The sequence below is a fragment of the Eubalaena glacialis genome, chromosome 7 (assembly GCF_028564815.1).
Source record: "Eubalaena glacialis isolate mEubGla1 chromosome 7, mEubGla1.1.hap2.+ XY, whole genome shotgun sequence".
NCBI classification, from domain to species: domain Eukaryota; kingdom Metazoa; phylum Chordata; class Mammalia; order Artiodactyla; family Balaenidae; genus Eubalaena; species Eubalaena glacialis.
Window position 1 is genome coordinate 74,777,774 of NC_083722.1, and position 17,040 is coordinate 74,794,813.

Here is a 17,040-nt window from a genome sequence, read left to right on the forward strand (position 1 = left end):
GCGGAGGCTGACGTCATCGAGTCCTGCGGAGGCCGCCGGGCACAAAGGCAGCTTTGTAGGGCGGCGGCGGCTCCGCGCCCTCGGCGGGACAAAGCGGCCTGGGCCGGGGTCGGCGCCGCGGAGGCGGAGAGGGCGGGGCGGGTGGGAGGGTAGGGCCGGGGACCTGGGACCCCTCCTCCGCACACCTGCCAGTCCCTCTTCGGCCTCGGGGCCCCGAGTCCTGGCGAGAGATGAGAGGCTGTGGCCGCCCCCTCGGAAGGAGTTCAACGGTCCCCACCCCCCGTCCCCGCCCCAGTCCCTCGGGCCTTTCCTGCTACCCCTGCCACTGAGGGCTGAGGATCGCCGACTGACAAGGAGAACAGAATCCCACGCCCAAGCCAGGATCCCTTCCTGCCCTCAGCGGTCAGCCCTGGATCCCGCTGAACCCCAGATATGCGGGCGGGGTGGGAGCTCCGGTGCCCTGATATCCGCCCAGCAGGAAGCGGGAGACAGAGATGGTTCCTTCCTTCCGTCCTGAGGGAGAACCCCGCCGCACAGAGGGACCATTGAGGAGCTGGCATTGTCTGCCTGATGAACCCAGTGTCTCCCTCCCTGAGTGGGCCACACAGGATTCTGGCCAGGATCCCCTTGTACCCGGCTTGGCAGTGGGTCTGGGTGGGGTCCTGGCAAGCAGTACTTCCCTGGGGGCAGACAGCTAGGCCCCCACCTGCCCTTGGCCTTCCTACCCCTGCTCTGATTTTGACAGCAAAAAGCTTCATTGTCCCAGCACTGGCGGGGGCGGCCTCTCAATTCATCCTTGTCTTTCTTGGTTGGGAAATTCCCAGCCATGGGGGGCGGTAGGCAGGGGGGTGCATCCCAGGTGTCCTGCACCCCAACAGGAGGGACTCCATGAAAGTGACTCCTGGGGATCCCCCCATTGCCTAGAACTGTTCAGGGCTGTACCTCAGCCATCCCGCATCCCTGGGTGAGGAGAGCCAGAGATTCAGTGCTCCTTGGCTGTGTGTCCCCCAGCGTTCTCCCAGCCTAAGAAGGCCCATCTTCCTGGCCCCACCCATGGGTAGCTGCATCTATGAGGCTCAGGACCCTTAGACAGGCAGAGCCAGGCAAAGGACCCAGGCTCCTGCTTCCAGACCAAGCCGTGGATCCCAGTTTGAGGTAGGCTGTCTCCAGCCAGTGGGGACCACCACAAGGCTGATCCATCTCCCAGAGGGCCCGCTCCACTCCAAATAGTTGCTCAGGCTACTGATGTGGTAGCAGCCTCGCTATTTTTAACCCATTTGGGAGGGTGGGGTGGGTGGGGAAATGGCTGGGAAGAGAGAAAGAGACAAGCTCTGAGAGAGAGGTCTGAAGAGGGAAGGATGTAGGGAGACCCTGTGGGGAGAAGCCAGTCCTGGCCTGCAGCCACTTTCCAGCTCCCCTGGGCCAGACCTCCCACCCCCAGCAGGTGCGTGGAGGCCCAGATGCCAAGTGCAGAAAGGGGAGGGGGCCCCATTAGGACTGGAGCCTCTGAGGCTGCGGGAGATTCCAAGACCTAGAATAACCCCTTACCATGTTTCAGGGCAGCCCCATAGCTCCTCCTGAGGTCAGGAAATCCTCCCACTCCCCTCAGAGCCCCTCAGAATCATCCCCCCCTACCCCAGAGTGCCAAGCCAGCCATGAAGGCTGGAGAATACAAGTCCTGACTCCAGCCACCTGGCCTGTGGCATGGCCAGCCAGGTCCTACTTGCCCTGGGAGTCAGGGACGGGACTGCAGCTTCTCTTGGCTGAGTTCTGGGTCCAGGCCCACTCCCAAACCACTGACCCCAATCCTTGGGTCTGTTTCCCTAAAAGAGATCCTAGGGGACCTCATCCCTGCCGTGAGGCTGTGCATTCCCCCAAGTCCGTCCCCCCCCCCGCCCCCGGCCTTTTTAAAAAATTAATTTTATTTATTTATTTTTGGCTGCGTTGGGTCTTAGTTGCTGTGCGCGGGCTTCTCATTGCGGTGGCTTCTCTTGTTGCGGAGCATGGGCTCTAGGCATGCGGGCTTCCGTAGTTGTGGTTCGCGGGCTCTAGAGCGCAGGCTCAGTAGCTGTGGCACACGGGCTTAGTTGTTCTACGGCATGTGGGATCTTCCCGGACCAGGGCTCGAACCTGTGTCCCCTGCATTTGCAGGCGGATTCTTAACCACTGCACCACCAGGGAAGCCCCCCAAGTCCCCCTTGAACCCCCAAAGTGGAAGCCAGCTCCCAGCACACCCCCAAGGAGAGCCTCAAGCCAGCTGAGGTCTGCGTGCAGCTGTGTGACCCCAAGTATGTCCATGCCTGCCAGCCAATCAGCTCCTCAGTTAACCACACAGCGACGAGGGGCACTGGTATCCAAGGGGGCAGGGGTCAAGGCCATGGATCTCTTTCTTTTCCCTGCTTTGGTTTCCCCCCTTACAGGAGACTTGATCTCACAGGTGATCTTATTTAGGAGAAAAATCGGTTTGACATTCTTTGGCATTTACTCTGTTTTCTGACCTCATTGTGGGTGGAGGGAGTCAAGGCCTGAGTGACCGAAGCCTGAAGGGGCCTGAAGTCTCTCTTCTCCATCAACCCACCCATCCTCACCCAGGTTCAGCAGGCCCAGGAAGGTGGCAGGGCTTCCTGCGGGCACTCTATCTCTCGCTTCCCTGTGCCTGGGGCCCCCAAGGGATGGTGGCTGCTGGGGAACCCAGAGCCCTGCAGAGAGGCTTGGACCTGGTATTATAAGCACCTGGGGCTTCACAGAGAAAAGTGGGTAGTGGGTGATGAGGAAAAGTCCAGCAGGTGGCAAAAGGGCAGAGGGCACAGCCCAAGCTAAGTCCTAGCAAAGGAACAGCTGCTACCTCCCAGAGATGGGGTAGCTGGAGCGCTGGCAGGGTTAGCCAGGGCCGAGCCAGAGAGGGGTGTGTGAATGCCTGGCTAAGAGCCTGGGATGTCCCCGGGCTTCAGCAAGTTCTCTGAGTGAGGAGCTGGGGAGGCAGGGTACTGCAGAGGGGAGGCACTGGGAGGAGAACTGGCAGAAGGACCACGGGGACCCCCAGGCTGGGTACCTGGGGAAGGGGTCAGGCTTCAAGCTGCAGGGAAAGGAGCTGGGGACTTGTTCTATCTTAAAGGAGACAGAAGTCCTCCCTGAGTTGGGGGCTCTCTGGAGGGAGGAGGGTGTGGGCTTGGGCACTCCTGGGGGTGGGTTGGAGATCTGTGGAGTAAGAAGACTGAGGAATCCCCAGCGGCTGGGGAGAGAAGGAGGTTCAGGTGGAGGGTCAGGGTGTTGTGCTGGGGGCTGGACTTGTGGCCGGGGGGGGGGGGCGGGGGGGGCGGGGGGGGAGGGAAGGGGGCAGGAGGGGAGTCAAGCCTGAGAAAGGGCCCCATGAAGCTGGGCTGGAAGAGGCAGCAGTGACTCCCTCAAGGCCTCCAGGCCTGCATGCCACAGGATGCCCAGCGCTGACATGGCAACTGGAGTGCACACCTGTGTACCCAACAGTGTGCCAGACCTGCCTGGCCCACCATTTACAACAGCCGGGCAAGTGAGGAGAGTGATCTGAGAGGTTCAGTCTCCCCCTAGGGACACACAGCTGGTGAGCAGCAGTCAGGATTCAACCCCACCCCTCTCTGGCTACTCAGGAGAGGATTCTTGGGGCGGGCTCTGGTCTGCCCTCCCTGAGCATCCCGAGCCCCCAGCCAGTACTCCTGGGAGTCTCTCCCCCTGACTAGTAAGGGATTGTAGCATTTATGTTAATGTATGTTAATGAGTACAGGGTGCCTCCGGAGTCTACTTTGCCGCATTCCTGGCACCTCCTCCCCCCCTCCCCCAGGCAATGGAGAAGGAGGGGAGAGGGAGGCCCCACCCCCAGGCCCCTCTTCCCCTCCCCCGCCCCGCTGGGCAACGAAGAAAACAGAAGTGAGTGAAGAGCTGTGATGTGGCTGGTGGGGGGGGGGGCTCCCCCATCCCGGAGGGGCTGACCTCAGCCAGGGAGGAATGTGCAGGAGGCGGAGGGCAGGGGCGGAGCGGGTGGGGGTAGGGCCCCAGCTAGAGGCCCAGGGTTCCGGGTGGCCCCTCCCTCAGCCCCTCCACCTCAGCTCTGACTTGGCCCTCAGAAGGGAACAGGCAAGGAAGGAGGGGAGGAGCTCATCTTTCCGAAAAGGTGGGCTGGGGGTCCTCGGGGAGCCTGGAAACCAGGTGGGGGGTGGATGGGGGAAATGCCAGAAAGACCCTTCCCGGGAGATCCCCTGGAGTGGGTAGCAGATTGTCAGGGAAGTTAGGCCTCAGCTGGGCTTTCCAGGGCCCACTTTCCACCGCTTCCCTCCCCCCATGCCTAAGTCCTCAGGGTAGCACGTCCTAGTACCCATGTGACCGGAAGAGGGAAAGGTCGAGACTTTGGAGCCACCAGCCCTGATGGCTAAAGCAGGTGTGAGTGGGGAGCCAAGGCCCAACCCAGCCCAGGCTGGGCACTGGGAGTGTTGGCTGTAGCCTTCCTCAAATGGATGTCTCACCCCAGCCCAGTTGCACCACCCAGAGTCCAGGCAGGGTGCAAGGGGCAGGCCCAGCTGGCGATGAGGGCTGGGGAGGCAGGTGCTGGGACTTGGCACAATCCACTTATTTCCAGAAGGAAAAACCAAGGCCTTGGCAGGCTGTGCCACTGATAGGCAGCACCAGAGACCCAAGCTGCCTCCCCTGGTTTGTTCCGTTCTGTCGAGACCCAGGCCCAGGCTGCATGATTCCAGAATCCTTGGGGACTTCCAGAGCCCAGTGTGACCCACAGCCAGTGACCCTGCCCCTAGAGGGCTGCCTCCATAAGTTTCCTACCCAGGGTCTGCATACGCTGGGACCTGGGGCTGAGGAGCAGAAAGGAGACCTTGTGGGGATGGGGATAACTTGAGCTCCCACTCCTGGGGATCTCCCTTCCTGCTCCAGGGAGGGGGACACATCTGGAAGTGGGAAGGCAATGCCAAGGGCTCAGGTGGGCCAGAAACAGCCCAGTCCCTTCGGCTGGGGGTTGAGTCCCAGGGTGTTGGACAGATGGGGGGGCGTCCTGGTCCCATTTTCCAGTATGGACACTGGGTTGGGGGTGGGGATGAAACAGGCTGGGACCCTGGGCCTGAAGAACTAAAAGCAGTGGGGGCAAGTAGGGGGTACCGTGCAGTTGGGTAGGGACCTCAAAGGCACTTGCTGATCTTGGCTGCTTGGGTGGAAAATTGTAAACAGCCAAAGAATTTTGTTTGCTTGCATGAGGCCAGGGGACGCTGCCCAGGTCCAAGGCAAAAGAGCCTGGGAGGAGGGAGAGGCCACATCCTGGAAGCCCAGGAGCTCAGGCAGGGGTATGTCACCCCCACTCCCCCTCCTGAAGGCCCCTGGTCCTCCCACTAACCCCCACCCTTCACCTGCCCACCAGCCAGCCAGGCAGGGCCAGAAACACCAGGCCTGAAGTTCAGGAAAGAGGGGCATGGCCCCACCCTGGATGGGCACAGACACTTCTACTCCAGGGACTTGGCAGGAGATGGGCAGCAGACCCATGCACACTTGAAGTGCCCACGTGGCCTCCCTCACAGACCCCTGAGGAGCTGCTGACAGCCTTGGGGAGGATGGAGGAGGATGCATTTTGGGGGGATTGAGGGGTGGAAGCCCACCCTCAAGCCCTGGTATGTTCACCCAGGTGGACCTGAGGGCCCCCCTTGACCATTGTCAACATTCAACCCCTCCAAGGAAGTAGCCCTGGCAGTACAAACAGGGTGTGTCCACCAGACTCACCTTTAGGCCAAGACCCCAGACCCTTCCCAGCTGAGGCGCTGAGGTGTAGGAGCCCCATCCTATCCTTGAAGCCCCCTTGGGTACCTCACTCTGTATTTGGTGGGGCAGTTCCTCCCACCTTCAACCTTGGAAGAACGACTGGAGTTCATGGAGATGGCATAGAATGCCCCTCACCTCCCAGCAGAGACATGGGACCACGGGTCAGCACGGGTCTCTGGATGGTCCCACACCCTGCAGTGCAGAAGTGAGACTTGCCGCCTGCCTCCCTGCCCTGCCTGCCCCTCTGGCCCTCTTCTCCCGCCCCAGACTGGCTGTCATCAAAGCCACTGCCAGCCAGGTGGCAGAAGTACTAAGTGGCCTAAGCCCTAAGGAAGGACTGGGGCAGGGTCTTGGGGGCCCATCAAACCTCCACTTGAGAACCCCCTCTCCGACCTCTGACCGGCCCTTCCCAGCTGGCTCCTGGGGACTGAGGTGGCAGCTGAGCCCCTCATTACCCACCTCCAGCTCCCCAGCTATGGAGGGACAAGTGAAGAAACCAGTCCCTGGGGGTGCCCCGTCTGACCAATCCCTCTGCCGGAGCTGCCTGGGGCTAGGGGGTCTCTATTGCTTCTTCCTTATTTGCCTTGACTGCCGGCCCCACTTCCAGGACCGCTGCGTGGGGCATCCTGCTCTGAAGCCCTACGGGGGAGGGGTCGGCCCTACCCGCCCCTCCCTTGTGCCCGCTCCGCTCTGGCCACCAACTCCAGCCGGTCCGGCTGCCTGCCCAGTCACCCGATCCGCCCCGTAAACTTGACGGCGGGGCGCGGCTGGCTTGGTGGGGGCGGGGGCTGCTCCTTAAAGGAGCCGTCAGAGGGTGCCCTGGGGCCCCTCGGCTTCTCCCCTTCTGCAGGGTGAGAAGGGGCCAGGGTGAGGAGCCGCTGCTGCCGGAGCTCTCGGTGGAGTGTGGGAAGGCAATCTGGTGTTTTGTGACGTCGCAGACCTCACGGGCCTAGAAGAGGCAGCGGCAAGTGTCAGTGGAAGGAAGGAGGGAGGTGGGAGTCCTAGGGTGGGAGGGGTCTGGAAACAGCGGAGCTAGGAGGGGGTTTGGGGAGAGCAGTCTGGAACGTGCCCCGGCAGCTGTGCCCCTTGCTTGAATGCACCCCAGGACCTAGCCCCACGCCAGGGCTACTGTGCCCGGCACCTGCCCAGCTAACTTCTGGGAAGGAGGGTGGGCATTGCAGCCAGAGCCTGGTCCCATCTGAGAGGTCCAGGGAAGGGCTCTGGCTCAGAGAAGTGGAGGGTCTCAAAGATGGGGAAACCCTGAGGGTGAAGACGGGATGGAGAGGCTCAGGGAGACTCTGGAGGCTGGAGAGGGAAGGGCAGCTCACCTGAGCTGGGGGTGAGAATCTGCTTCAGGACCTTGGCTCTCCCCACTTGATTCCTCTTGGGTCTGAAGTCTGAGCTCACAGAATTTCTGTGTGTGACCAGCCCCTCCCACCCTCTGGGGTGGGGAGAGAGAGGTCAAGCACAAATCTGGGGCTGCTGGATCCAAGTGGGAGCAGCTCCCAAATCAGAAACTGAGGCGTCTGCCCAGCCCTGGGTCTCCCGGCTGCACTTCTCCCTCTGAGAAGCAGGTTTCTGGCGTGTCTCAGAGTTGAAGGCAGTGATTGACGCTGCAGTTATAATTTGCTCACCTGCATGTCCAGAGAGACTTGTACACTTGTGCACATACACACATGTGCAACACAAACACGTATATTCTTACAAAGTGTACACACCCCCAGACATGTACACACTGTGTAGACATGCATACAATGCCGTGTGTGCACACATGCATGCCACACCTACGTGTGTAATACAACGCACATGCCACATGGTTTCACATAGATATGTACACATATGCCTGCATACACACTACACACACACATACATACACACTGCGGAATACAGATACACAAAGGGATCCTTAGAAGCACATTCACACTCAAAGACGCCCACACCATTGGCTCCAGCTCCAAATGTGCTTCTGTTCCTCTGTGGGCCCGTGGGTGCACAGCTACCTCCAGAGGCCTGACCCCCCTCCTGTTACCCTCACGCCCATGACTGTCTTGTTTTGCTCATTGCACTTGGCACCACTGCAATGACTGCACCAATCTGAGTCCTTGTTGGTACTCTGCCCCCTCCTGCAGGAGGACCTTGTCTGTGTGCCCCACTGCCCCCAGCCCCAGTCCCAGGCTGGCATGACGTAGGCACGCAGAGTTTGTGAATTAATGTCTGTGAGTGTGTGTACAGGAGGGCGGGTTACTGGGGAGGGTGACGTGGTGGGGCAGGCGTCTGCCAGTGTGGGGTTGACCCCGAGGGTGTGCCCAGCGTGGGTGTGTCTGTGATTGTGGCCAGGCAGGGCACCCTCCAAGGGAGAGGAGGGCTTGCAAGTGGAATGCGACCCCCCAGCCTCTTTCCCCTAGGGGCTGTAATCTGATCCCTGGGGACTCCCCCCAGCCTCCCTCCCTCGCCCTCGCTGCAGCTCCTTCTCTTCCAGATCCCGGGGCAGAGTCCAGGGTGGCTCAAGGCTCCTCCACACACGCCTGCTGAACCCTGAGCTCCCTGAGCTGCAGGGATGGGGCGGGCTGAGGCCGCCGCCATGATCCCAGGCCTGGCCCTGCTCTGGGTGGCAGTGCTGGGGGGTGCTGCCCCCAGCACGCCACGCCTTCGCCTCTCCTTCCAAGGTAGGTGCACCTGGCAGGCGGGAGGGCCCACCTCAGGGTGAGCAGGAAAGGGGCCCAGTGTGGGTAGGGGGCATTGTGTTTGCTGTTGCACTGTGTGTGTGCCACCGGCTGGGTTGGATTGGGGGCACGCTCAGGCCATCTCCAATTAACCCTTTCCTGGCCTCAGTCCCCAAGCTCTCTGCCCACATTCTCCTCATGCTTTCCCAGGAAGCATGGCAACAGATCCTGCCTCTGTTCCATCCCCTGCTCCCAGGGAAGTTGAGGTGTGGGGACCATTAGAGCCCCCTTCCCACACCCCCTACACAGGCTGGTTACTAGGCAGTGGCATCATACTGAACCTAGGCTGGTGGCAGAGAACACTCAGCGTGACTTTGGGGTTGGGGTTCTGGCTGTCCCAACATGCAGGCCTACCCCAGAACCCTTGCCTCCCCGTGTTCTCGCCTGGAGACACTACTTGTCTGAGGTTGCCCTAGAAGCTCCACCTGCTTCCCCCATGGGGGCAGGGGTGGGCTGCACTGCCCACCCTGGAAGCTCTGCCCCTGGGTGGGCCTGTCCCCCTGAGTGTAAACTCACACGCGTGTAAATTCACATGTGTGTGGGCCAGGTCACATGTACAACCTTGGCCTGTGAGAGAGACAACAGGCAGGGCCTGGGAGAAGCTTCTAGCATGACTGGCGAATCCTCAGTGGTGTCCCCACCCCACAGAGCTCCAGGCCCAGCACGGTCTCCGGACCTTCAGGCTGGAGAGGACGTGCTGCTACAAAGCTTTGCTGCTGGATGAGGAGCGTGGGCGCCTGTTTGTGGGCGCCGAGAACCATGTGGCCTCCCTCAGCCTGGACAACATTAGCAAGCGGGCCAAGAAGGTGCCAGGGACCCCCAGCCTCAGCACTGCCCCGGGACCCCACTCCAGGCTTCCTGGAGGAAGGGCCCCCTGAGTGGACACCCTCAGCATAGAGAACATCCCGAGTCCCTGACCTGTGTTCTCCCTCCCCCACCCTCCCCATAGCTGGCCTGGCCGGCCCCTGTGGAATGGCGAGAGGAGTGCAACTGGGCAGGGAAGGACATTGGCGTGAGTGTTGGCTGCCTGGGTGGGAGTGGGGAGGGTCAGCCCCTCACTCTAGAGATGGGCAGTGCTAAAACAGAGGCCTGCCTGTTCTGGCTATGATGGGGGCAGGAGGGTTGAGGTGGCTGAGGTCCAGAGGTAGTGAGTCAGGGTGGGGGCTATGTGATTCTTCTTGGAGGCCTCTGCGTCATGGGGGGCAATGCAGGCATGCTTCCCAATGAACCCATTCTGGTGAGAGGTGAGCCGGGCTGGTCACCAAGGGCACCTGAGTCCCTAGAGCCCATGTTACTACTTGCCTGGGCTAATGCAGAAAAGAAGAAGGGGTGGGAGTGCCACTGGTGAGCTGGGAGCCCTTAAGGCCACCTCCCTGGGGGAGGCCTCATTGTTCCTGCCCCTGCCCGCGTGCACGCTAGACTGAGTGCATGAACTTCGTGAAGTTGCTGCACGCCTACAACCGCACCCACTTGCTGGCCTGTGGCACAGGGGCCTTCCACCCAACCTGTGCATTTGTGGAGGTGGGCCAGCGGCTGGAGGTAAGGCCAGGTCTGGTCAGGGAGGGAGGTTGGGAGGGTAAGGAAGGGCCTGCAGTAACAACTCCCCCGTGCCTCCCAGGAGCCCATGCTCCGGCTGGACCTTCGAAGGCTAGAGGATGGCAAGGGCAAGAGTCCTTATGACCCCAGGCATCGGGCTGCCTCCGTGCTGGTGGGTGAGTCCAAAGGCTGGGGCCCCAAGAGAGCTCCTGGAACCCCTCAGAGACTCTAGCATCTCACAAAGTCCCAAGACCCTCCCTAGAGCCCCAGGGATCCCCCATAGCCTCACTGGCTCCCCAAGAGCCCCCAGAGCTCCATAGTGCCCCCAACCCACCACAAGAGCCTTTGGTTTCACTAAGCAGCCTTGCCATGTCTACAGGGGAAGAGTTGTACTCGGGAGTAGCCGCAGACCTCATGGGACGGGACTTTACCATCTTCCGCAGCTTGGGTCAGCGTCCAAGTCTCCGAACAGAACCACACGATTCCCGCTGGCTCAACGGTGAAAGGCTGGTGGGACTGTTGGGAGGGGGCCCTCATCTCCAACAGAGCAGGTGCTGAGTAAGGCCCATAAAGGGAGTGAGCAATGAGTGCTCACCAGGTAGCTACCCTGGGTCAAGCCCTGCACTAGGCACTGGGTCGCAGGGCGGACAAGATAGGTATGGCCCGTGCCCTCTTTGAGTTCACAGACCTCAGAATGAATACACAATAAGATCAGTTCCAATGGCCAGGAGATATAATGACAGAATGGAGAGGAAGGGAAAAGGAGACTAGGTAGCTGTGGTGGTGGTGGGAGGGTTGGGGAAAGGAAGCCACCCTGCTGAGAAAAGGTATGCGCTAATGCCCAAAACACAGCAGGATTGCAGGAAGAGCATAAGAGCATTCCAAGCAGAGGGAATAATTAGTGCAAAGACCCTGGGGGCAGGAACAAGCCAAGGAACAGACTCATGAAGGGAGCAATGATAAGGGGTCCGGACTGTCAGCACAGGGTAGGGCCAGGGTAGATTATTCTAAGAGTGATGAGACCCAGCAGAGTATTTGAAGCAGGAGTGGGGGCATCTACTTCCTGCAGAGAGGAAGATTCATGAGTGAAGGTAAAACCAGATACCCCATATCCCTCCTTTCTTGGCCCACTGGCACAGAGAACTGCCAGGGGAGAGGCGGGAGGCCCACCACTGGCCAGGGTCTGCCTGCCTGTGGGCCCAGGTAGCCATGGTCTCTGCTGCTCTCTCGTGGCTGCTTCTTGACTCGCAGGCCCTCTTCCTTTCGATTGTGTCCTCCGGGAGCACCATCTGAACTTGGTCCTAGAGGCTGGGTGGTCAGCTGCTGCCCTGAGGGCTTCTGCCGGCACGAAAGGAAGGGGAGGCAGTGCCTGGGCCTCCTAGCAGGGGGCAGGGCCAGGACCTTGCTGACCCCACGCCTCCTGCTGTGGCCAGAGCCCAAGTTCGTCAAGGTCTTTTGGATCCCGGAGAGTGAGAACCCAGACGACGACAAGATCTACTTCTTCTTCCGTGAGTCGGCAGTGGAGGCCACGCCGGCCCTGGGACGCCTGTCTGTGTCCCGCGTTGGCCAGATCTGCAGGGTGAGGAGTCCCTGGGCCACATTTGGTGATCCTGCCACCGCCCCTTTGCCTGTCTGTCGGGGCCTCGCCCTCATCCCCTCCTACTGACCCCGCAGAACGACGTGGGTGGCCAGCGCAGCCTGGTCAACAAGTGGACTACGTTCCTGAAGGCGCGGCTGGTGTGCTCAGTGCCCGGTGCCGAGGGCGATACGAACTTTGACCAGCTCCGTAAGTGCCAGGAGTGGAGGATGGGGGTGTGGGGAGGGGATGCAGGGGCGCAGACCCTGAGCCTGGCTGTGCACCCTCCCCCAACTCGGTCCCTTCCCTGCAGAGGACGTGTTCCTGCTGTCCTCGCGGGATCGCTGGACCCCGCTGCTCTATGCTGTCTTCTCCACGACCAGGTGAGGTGTGGGAGGTAGTGGGGCAAGGCTGGCTAGGCCCCACTTGAGCCCCTTACTCCACTTACATCTTCACCTGCAGCAGCATCTTCCAGGGCTCCGCAGTGTGCGTGTACAGCATGAATGATGTGCGCCGGGCCTTCCTGGGACCCTTTGCACACAAGGAGGGGCCCATGCACCAGTGGGTGTCCTACCAGGGCCGTGTCCCCTACCCCCGACCTGGCATGGTGCGTAGCCCAGGGACTCCCACCACAACCCACTTAAAGCTTCAGGGGTGGAGAACTTGGTCTGGGGTTTCCTTGGTGAATGTTGTGTCTTCTTTTTTTTAATGGGTGGGAAAACATCATCTTCATTAGACAGGGCTCCTCAGGGGAAGGCCATGTTTTCCCCTCAGACCCCCAAAGGCAAGGCTGGAGTTCCTCTTCAGATTCCCAGGGCAGGGTTCTGTCCAACACCCGCCCCCTGTGTGCGCGTGCGCACACACACACACATGCTCCAGGTTCCGGGAGGTGTCCTGTGGACGGCTGCCCACCAGGCCTTCATATCCACATCCTTGTCATGCCTCCTTCCCACCCCCCAGTGCCCCAGCAAGACCTTTGGCACCTTCAGTTCCACCAAGGACTTTCCTGATGATGTCATCCAGTTTGCCCGGAACCACCCCCTCATGTACAATTCGGTCCTGCCCATGGGGGGGCGCCCCCTCTTCCAACAAGTGGGTGCTGGGTACACCTTCACCCAGATCACCGCGGACCGTGTAGCAGCTGTTGACGGATACTACGACGTCCTCTTCATTGGCACAGGTCAGGGTCCTGCCATGACCACCCACAAGACCCAGCCCAGGCTCTTTGGCCTGTTAGTGGAAGCTCCCCCTGTTCAGTCCCATCTCCATATTTTTCCGGGGGCTATGCCCCCATCTCCTTCTGGATGCTGCTCTGATTGCTCCAACCCACATTCTTCACCATCCCAACCATGCAGAGGGTGGAGGCCTCAGAGGTGAGGAGACCCCTGGCCCTGGCTGTCAGGGAACACAAGAAGTCACTCACCCTTCTCATCCTTGCAGATGCTGGCACCGTGCTGAAGGTGATCTCCGTCCCCAAGGGTGGCCGGCCTAATGCTGAGGGGCTGCTCCTGGAGGAGCTGCACATGTTTGAGGTGAGGCCTAGCCCCCGTTGCCTGATCCCAGCACCCACGGAGCCCTGATCCCAGCACCCCTCCTCCCTCTCAGGACTCAGCTGCTGTCACCAGCATGCAAATCTCCTCCAAGAGGGTAAGTGACCAGAAGGCTTGGGGGTGGAATGGACCCAGCCTGTTCCCAGGTGCCCCCACCCCCATTCTTCTCTTGGTAATTACAAGCCCCGGTTTCGAGTACAGGCTCTGCCCTCACTAGACTGTGGGACCTGAGACCTCAGTGTTCCCTTTTGTCAAATGGGGGAAGGGATCCCTGACCTATGGGAGGCGGGCACGGGGCCACCCTCGGTCAGCCTGGAGCCCCTTGTACCCCTAGCACCAACTGTACGTAGCCTCTCGGAGCGGGGTGGCCCAGATCCCGTTGCACCGCTGCGCTGCCCACGGCCGCGCCTGTGCCGAATGCTGTCTGGCACGTGACCCTTACTGCGCCTGGGATGGGGCCGCGTGCACGCGCTTCCAGGCCAGTGCCAAGAGGTGGGTAGGATCAGGGGCGGGCTGCCTGGAGGGAGTCTTTATCCGCCCCTGGCTAAAAGAAGGGCTCACGGAGGCTCTAATGTCCCCCCTCCCCAGGAGGTTCCGACGGCAGGATGTAAGGAACGGCGACCCCAGCACACTGTGCACCGGGGGTGAGTGTCCCGGCTGCTCCCACCCCCCAACCCTTAAAGACTGCCCCACCCTGCCCTGCCTTGTCTGAATCTGACATTCCCTTTGACCCCAGACTCATCCCATCCTGCGCTGCTGGAGCGGAAGGTGTTCGGTGTGGAGGGAGGTAGCGCCTTCCTGGAGTGTGAGCCCCGCTCGCTGCAGGCGCGCGTGGAGTGGACCTTCCAGCGCGCGGGGGAGGCGGCCTACACTCAGGTGAGCCTCCCGTCACTCCCCTCCCAACCAGGCCCTTGTTCCGACTCCTACGTCCAGGAAGTGCCCGCCCTGATTAATGAGGCCCTTGGCCTGCTCCGCACATCTAGATGCGATCCAGCTCCGCCCAGTGAGTCTCCGCCCAACCAGACCCCTAACGCCTAGTTTGGCCCCCTGCCTGCACTCCGCATCCTGGTGAGGCCCCATTCCTCTAACTAGGCTCCTGACGCCCGCGCCCCAGCCCAGTCCGAAGGAAGCCCCGCCCTTGCCCCGCCCACTGGGGGTCTCTGACGCGCCCCCACGATCAGGCGAGCCCCGCCCCATTTCCTAATGCCCCGCCTCACGCTGATCCGGCCCGCAGGTACCCGCAGAGGAGCGAGCCGAACGCACGACGCGGGGTCTGCTGCTTCGCTGGTTGCGGCGTGGGGACTCAGGCGTGTACCTGTGCGCAGCCGTGGAGCAGGGCTTTTCGCAGCCAATGCGTCGCCTGGCGCTGCACGTGCTGAGTGCTGCTCAGGCTGAAAGGCTGGCCCGGACCGAGGAGGCTGCGCCCGTCGCGCCGCCGGGCCCCAAGCTCTGGTACCGGGACTTCCTGCAGCTGGTGGAGCCGGGCGGCGGTGGTACGAACTCCCTGCGAATGTGTCGTCCGCAGCCCGCGCTGCGCCCACCGCCTCCCGAGTCGCGGAGGAAGGGCCGCAACCGGAGGACACACGCCCCAGAACCGCGTGCTGAGCGGGGGCCGCGCAGCGCAGCGCACTGGTGACTCGGCCGTCCCCACGCTGGGGACTGGGGAGGTGGCAGCAGCAGGGAGAGGGGGCGGTCAGACCCTGGGAAGCAGCTAGGGGCCCGGCACACAGCGGTTCCTGGTGGAGGGAAGACACCGACCCGACAGGCCCTGGCCAAGAGGCAGCCATGCCGGCTTATTTATTAACAGAGAATAATCCTTGAATGTAACCCCGATAGGGGCGGCCCAGGCTGCGCACAGGGTCCAGCTGGTCAGGAGGAGGCAGAGAATCAGGGTCCCCGAGCAACGACCTGGGTGGGGGAGGTGCCCAGAATGCCCACCCTGGGGTAAGGGCCACCTCTTTGGGCAGTGAGCAGAAAGCTGTGAACAGGCTGGGGGGGTGGGGGTGGGGCAGGCCGACTGTACTAATGCAATAAACATGTTATCAGCTGAAGCTGGAACGGCCCCATCAGACAGCCGCTGGTCTTAGTGTTACTGACCCAGGTTCTTGGACTCTTTAATCAATAGAAGTTGGTAAGAGGTCAGATGAGAAATTCGGGCAAGGCTTTATTGGGGCTCATGCTGCAGCACAAGGGAGTGAAAATAAGAAACAGGTGCCCAGCAAGCAACAGGTGCCCTTACTTGCTTGCTGGGGAAACAAGGGTTTGGGGGAGGGTGGCTCCGAGCTTGTTCCTTGAGTGAGAGTAGGGGCACATCCATGGCTCAGGCCAGAGGGGTGGCTTAGGTTGTCTACCCACCGCCTTGGTGGTATCGTGTGCAGGAATCATGAATAGTCCCCTGCTTTTCTCCCAACACCTCAGAAGTGGCAGTTGGGTTTTTGGTTTTTTTGCGTCTTGCTCATAATTTGCCCTAGTTGCAGGTGTGTGTGGTTATTTTTAGTCCCTTATAGTTTCTTGTATTCTGTTGCTCCAGGAGATGTTTGTCCAGGTGTAAGCACTGCAGCAAAGGGACCCAGGTCCCAGCCTGTCTCATTCCCCCCTGAGGGATTCTACACCCTTTATTTATTTATTTATTTTTAAAATTTTATTTATTTATTTATTTACTTACTTTTGGCTGTGTTGGGTCTTCGTTTCTGTGCGAGGGCTCCCTCCAGTTGCGACAAGCGGGGGCCACTCCTCATCGCGGTGCGCGGACCCCTCACTATCGCGGCCTCTCCCGCTGCGGAGCACAGGCTCCAGACGTGCAGGCTCAGCAGTTGTGGCTCACGGGCCTAGTTGCTCCGCGGCACGTGGGATCTTCCCAGACCAGGGCTCGAACCCGTGTCCCCTGCATTAGCAGGCAGACTCTCAACCACTGCGCCACCAGGGAAGCCCTACACCCTTTATTTTTAAGGATTAAGGGACTGAAGTTCTCTTCTTCTGAAATGTCTTCCTGCTGGACGGGCTGCAGATCCTACGTACCCTAGAGGTATAGAAGTCCCTTGCTGACTGTTTTAGGGACCTGGGTCACCCTTGTCTGGAATGGGTTGAAATCCTTGAGCCATTATGAGCCTTCTTTGAAACTGTTGGAGCCTAGAAAACACAAACAACCAAAAGCTTAAACAGACAAGGGCCAAAAAGGAGAAGAACAATAATAGCCACAAGAGAGCCTAGAAAGGGAAGGAATCAGGTTAACTTTGGGAGGGCTTCCCTAACTGCTGACCAGACAACGGAGGCGATATCACCCCTGCCAAAATTGTGAAGCCATTCTGCTTGGGTGTATATTTCTTTAATATTAACTTCCGTCTGTCCTGTGACACTGATTTAGGTGCAGCAGGAAGTAATAGTTATCCCACAGATTGTGCCTTGTTCTGTCAGAAGGTAATCAAGAGCTAGATGATTATCAAGAGCTACATTAACCAAAGTAACGGGAGGTCTTAAGTCCTGTTAAGGCTTGCCCTGTCTGTGTTATCACATAACTAGGCTGTCTGGTGAGATTTCTCAGTGTTGCTTCATGATAAGGGAAGCCTCCCCATGGAGCTGCCAGTCCTGTGGGCAGCGCTGCCCCTGCTAAGATCATTCCTAGTGCTCTCCGGGTTTGGTGGTGAGCTAGAGTGGTCCTGTTATAGATCACAATCCCTCTTAGCCCTGTAGTCCCTAGAGGGCACTCTCCTATGAAGTGGACATTATCAGTGCACTTATAGGCCAGAGCTTGGTTGGAAAAGGACAGGGTCTGGCCATAATTTTCTAACATATGATGGTTTGGATGTCCACAGAGGAAAACAAACCCTTCAGGGGTGCAGACCTGAATGTCTGTCTCACAGGGGTTAAG

The 17,040-nt window shown here is 60.1% G+C and overlaps 1 protein-coding gene across 10 annotated transcripts; it reads left to right on the forward strand.

Moving 5' to 3' along the window:
* The first annotated feature begins 4,087 nt into the window (after positions 1 to 4,087).
* Positions 4,088 to 15,344, forward strand: SEMA3B (semaphorin 3B). Of its 10 annotated transcripts, none has more exons than XM_061196856.1 (19): positions 5,246 to 5,318; positions 6,599 to 6,757; positions 8,267 to 8,453; positions 9,159 to 9,316; positions 9,460 to 9,522; positions 9,930 to 10,049; positions 10,129 to 10,222; positions 10,426 to 10,545; positions 11,480 to 11,625; positions 11,721 to 11,832; positions 11,936 to 12,005; positions 12,085 to 12,229; positions 12,583 to 12,802; positions 13,063 to 13,154; positions 13,228 to 13,269; positions 13,507 to 13,664; positions 13,761 to 13,816; positions 13,909 to 14,048; positions 14,407 to 15,344. In XM_061196856.1, the coding sequence occupies exons 3-19, from the start codon at positions 8,345 to 8,347 to the stop codon at positions 14,806 to 14,808; spliced, it is 2,247 nt and encodes a 748-aa protein (XP_061052839.1). In that variant the 5' UTR covers positions 5,246 to 5,318; positions 6,599 to 6,757; positions 8,267 to 8,344; the 3' UTR covers positions 14,809 to 15,344. The 10 variants fall into 10 exon arrangements, 9 of the variants coding, with proteins under 9 accessions (XP_061052845.1, XP_061052843.1, XP_061052839.1 ...); XM_061196859.1 differs by having other exon boundaries at positions 5,255 to 5,318; positions 6,638 to 6,757; XR_009701606.1 differs by lacking the exon at positions 5,246 to 5,318 and adding an exon at positions 14,156 to 14,240 and having other exon boundaries at positions 5,742 to 6,757; positions 14,407 to 14,494.
* Positions 15,345 to 17,040: the final 1,696 nt, after the last annotated feature.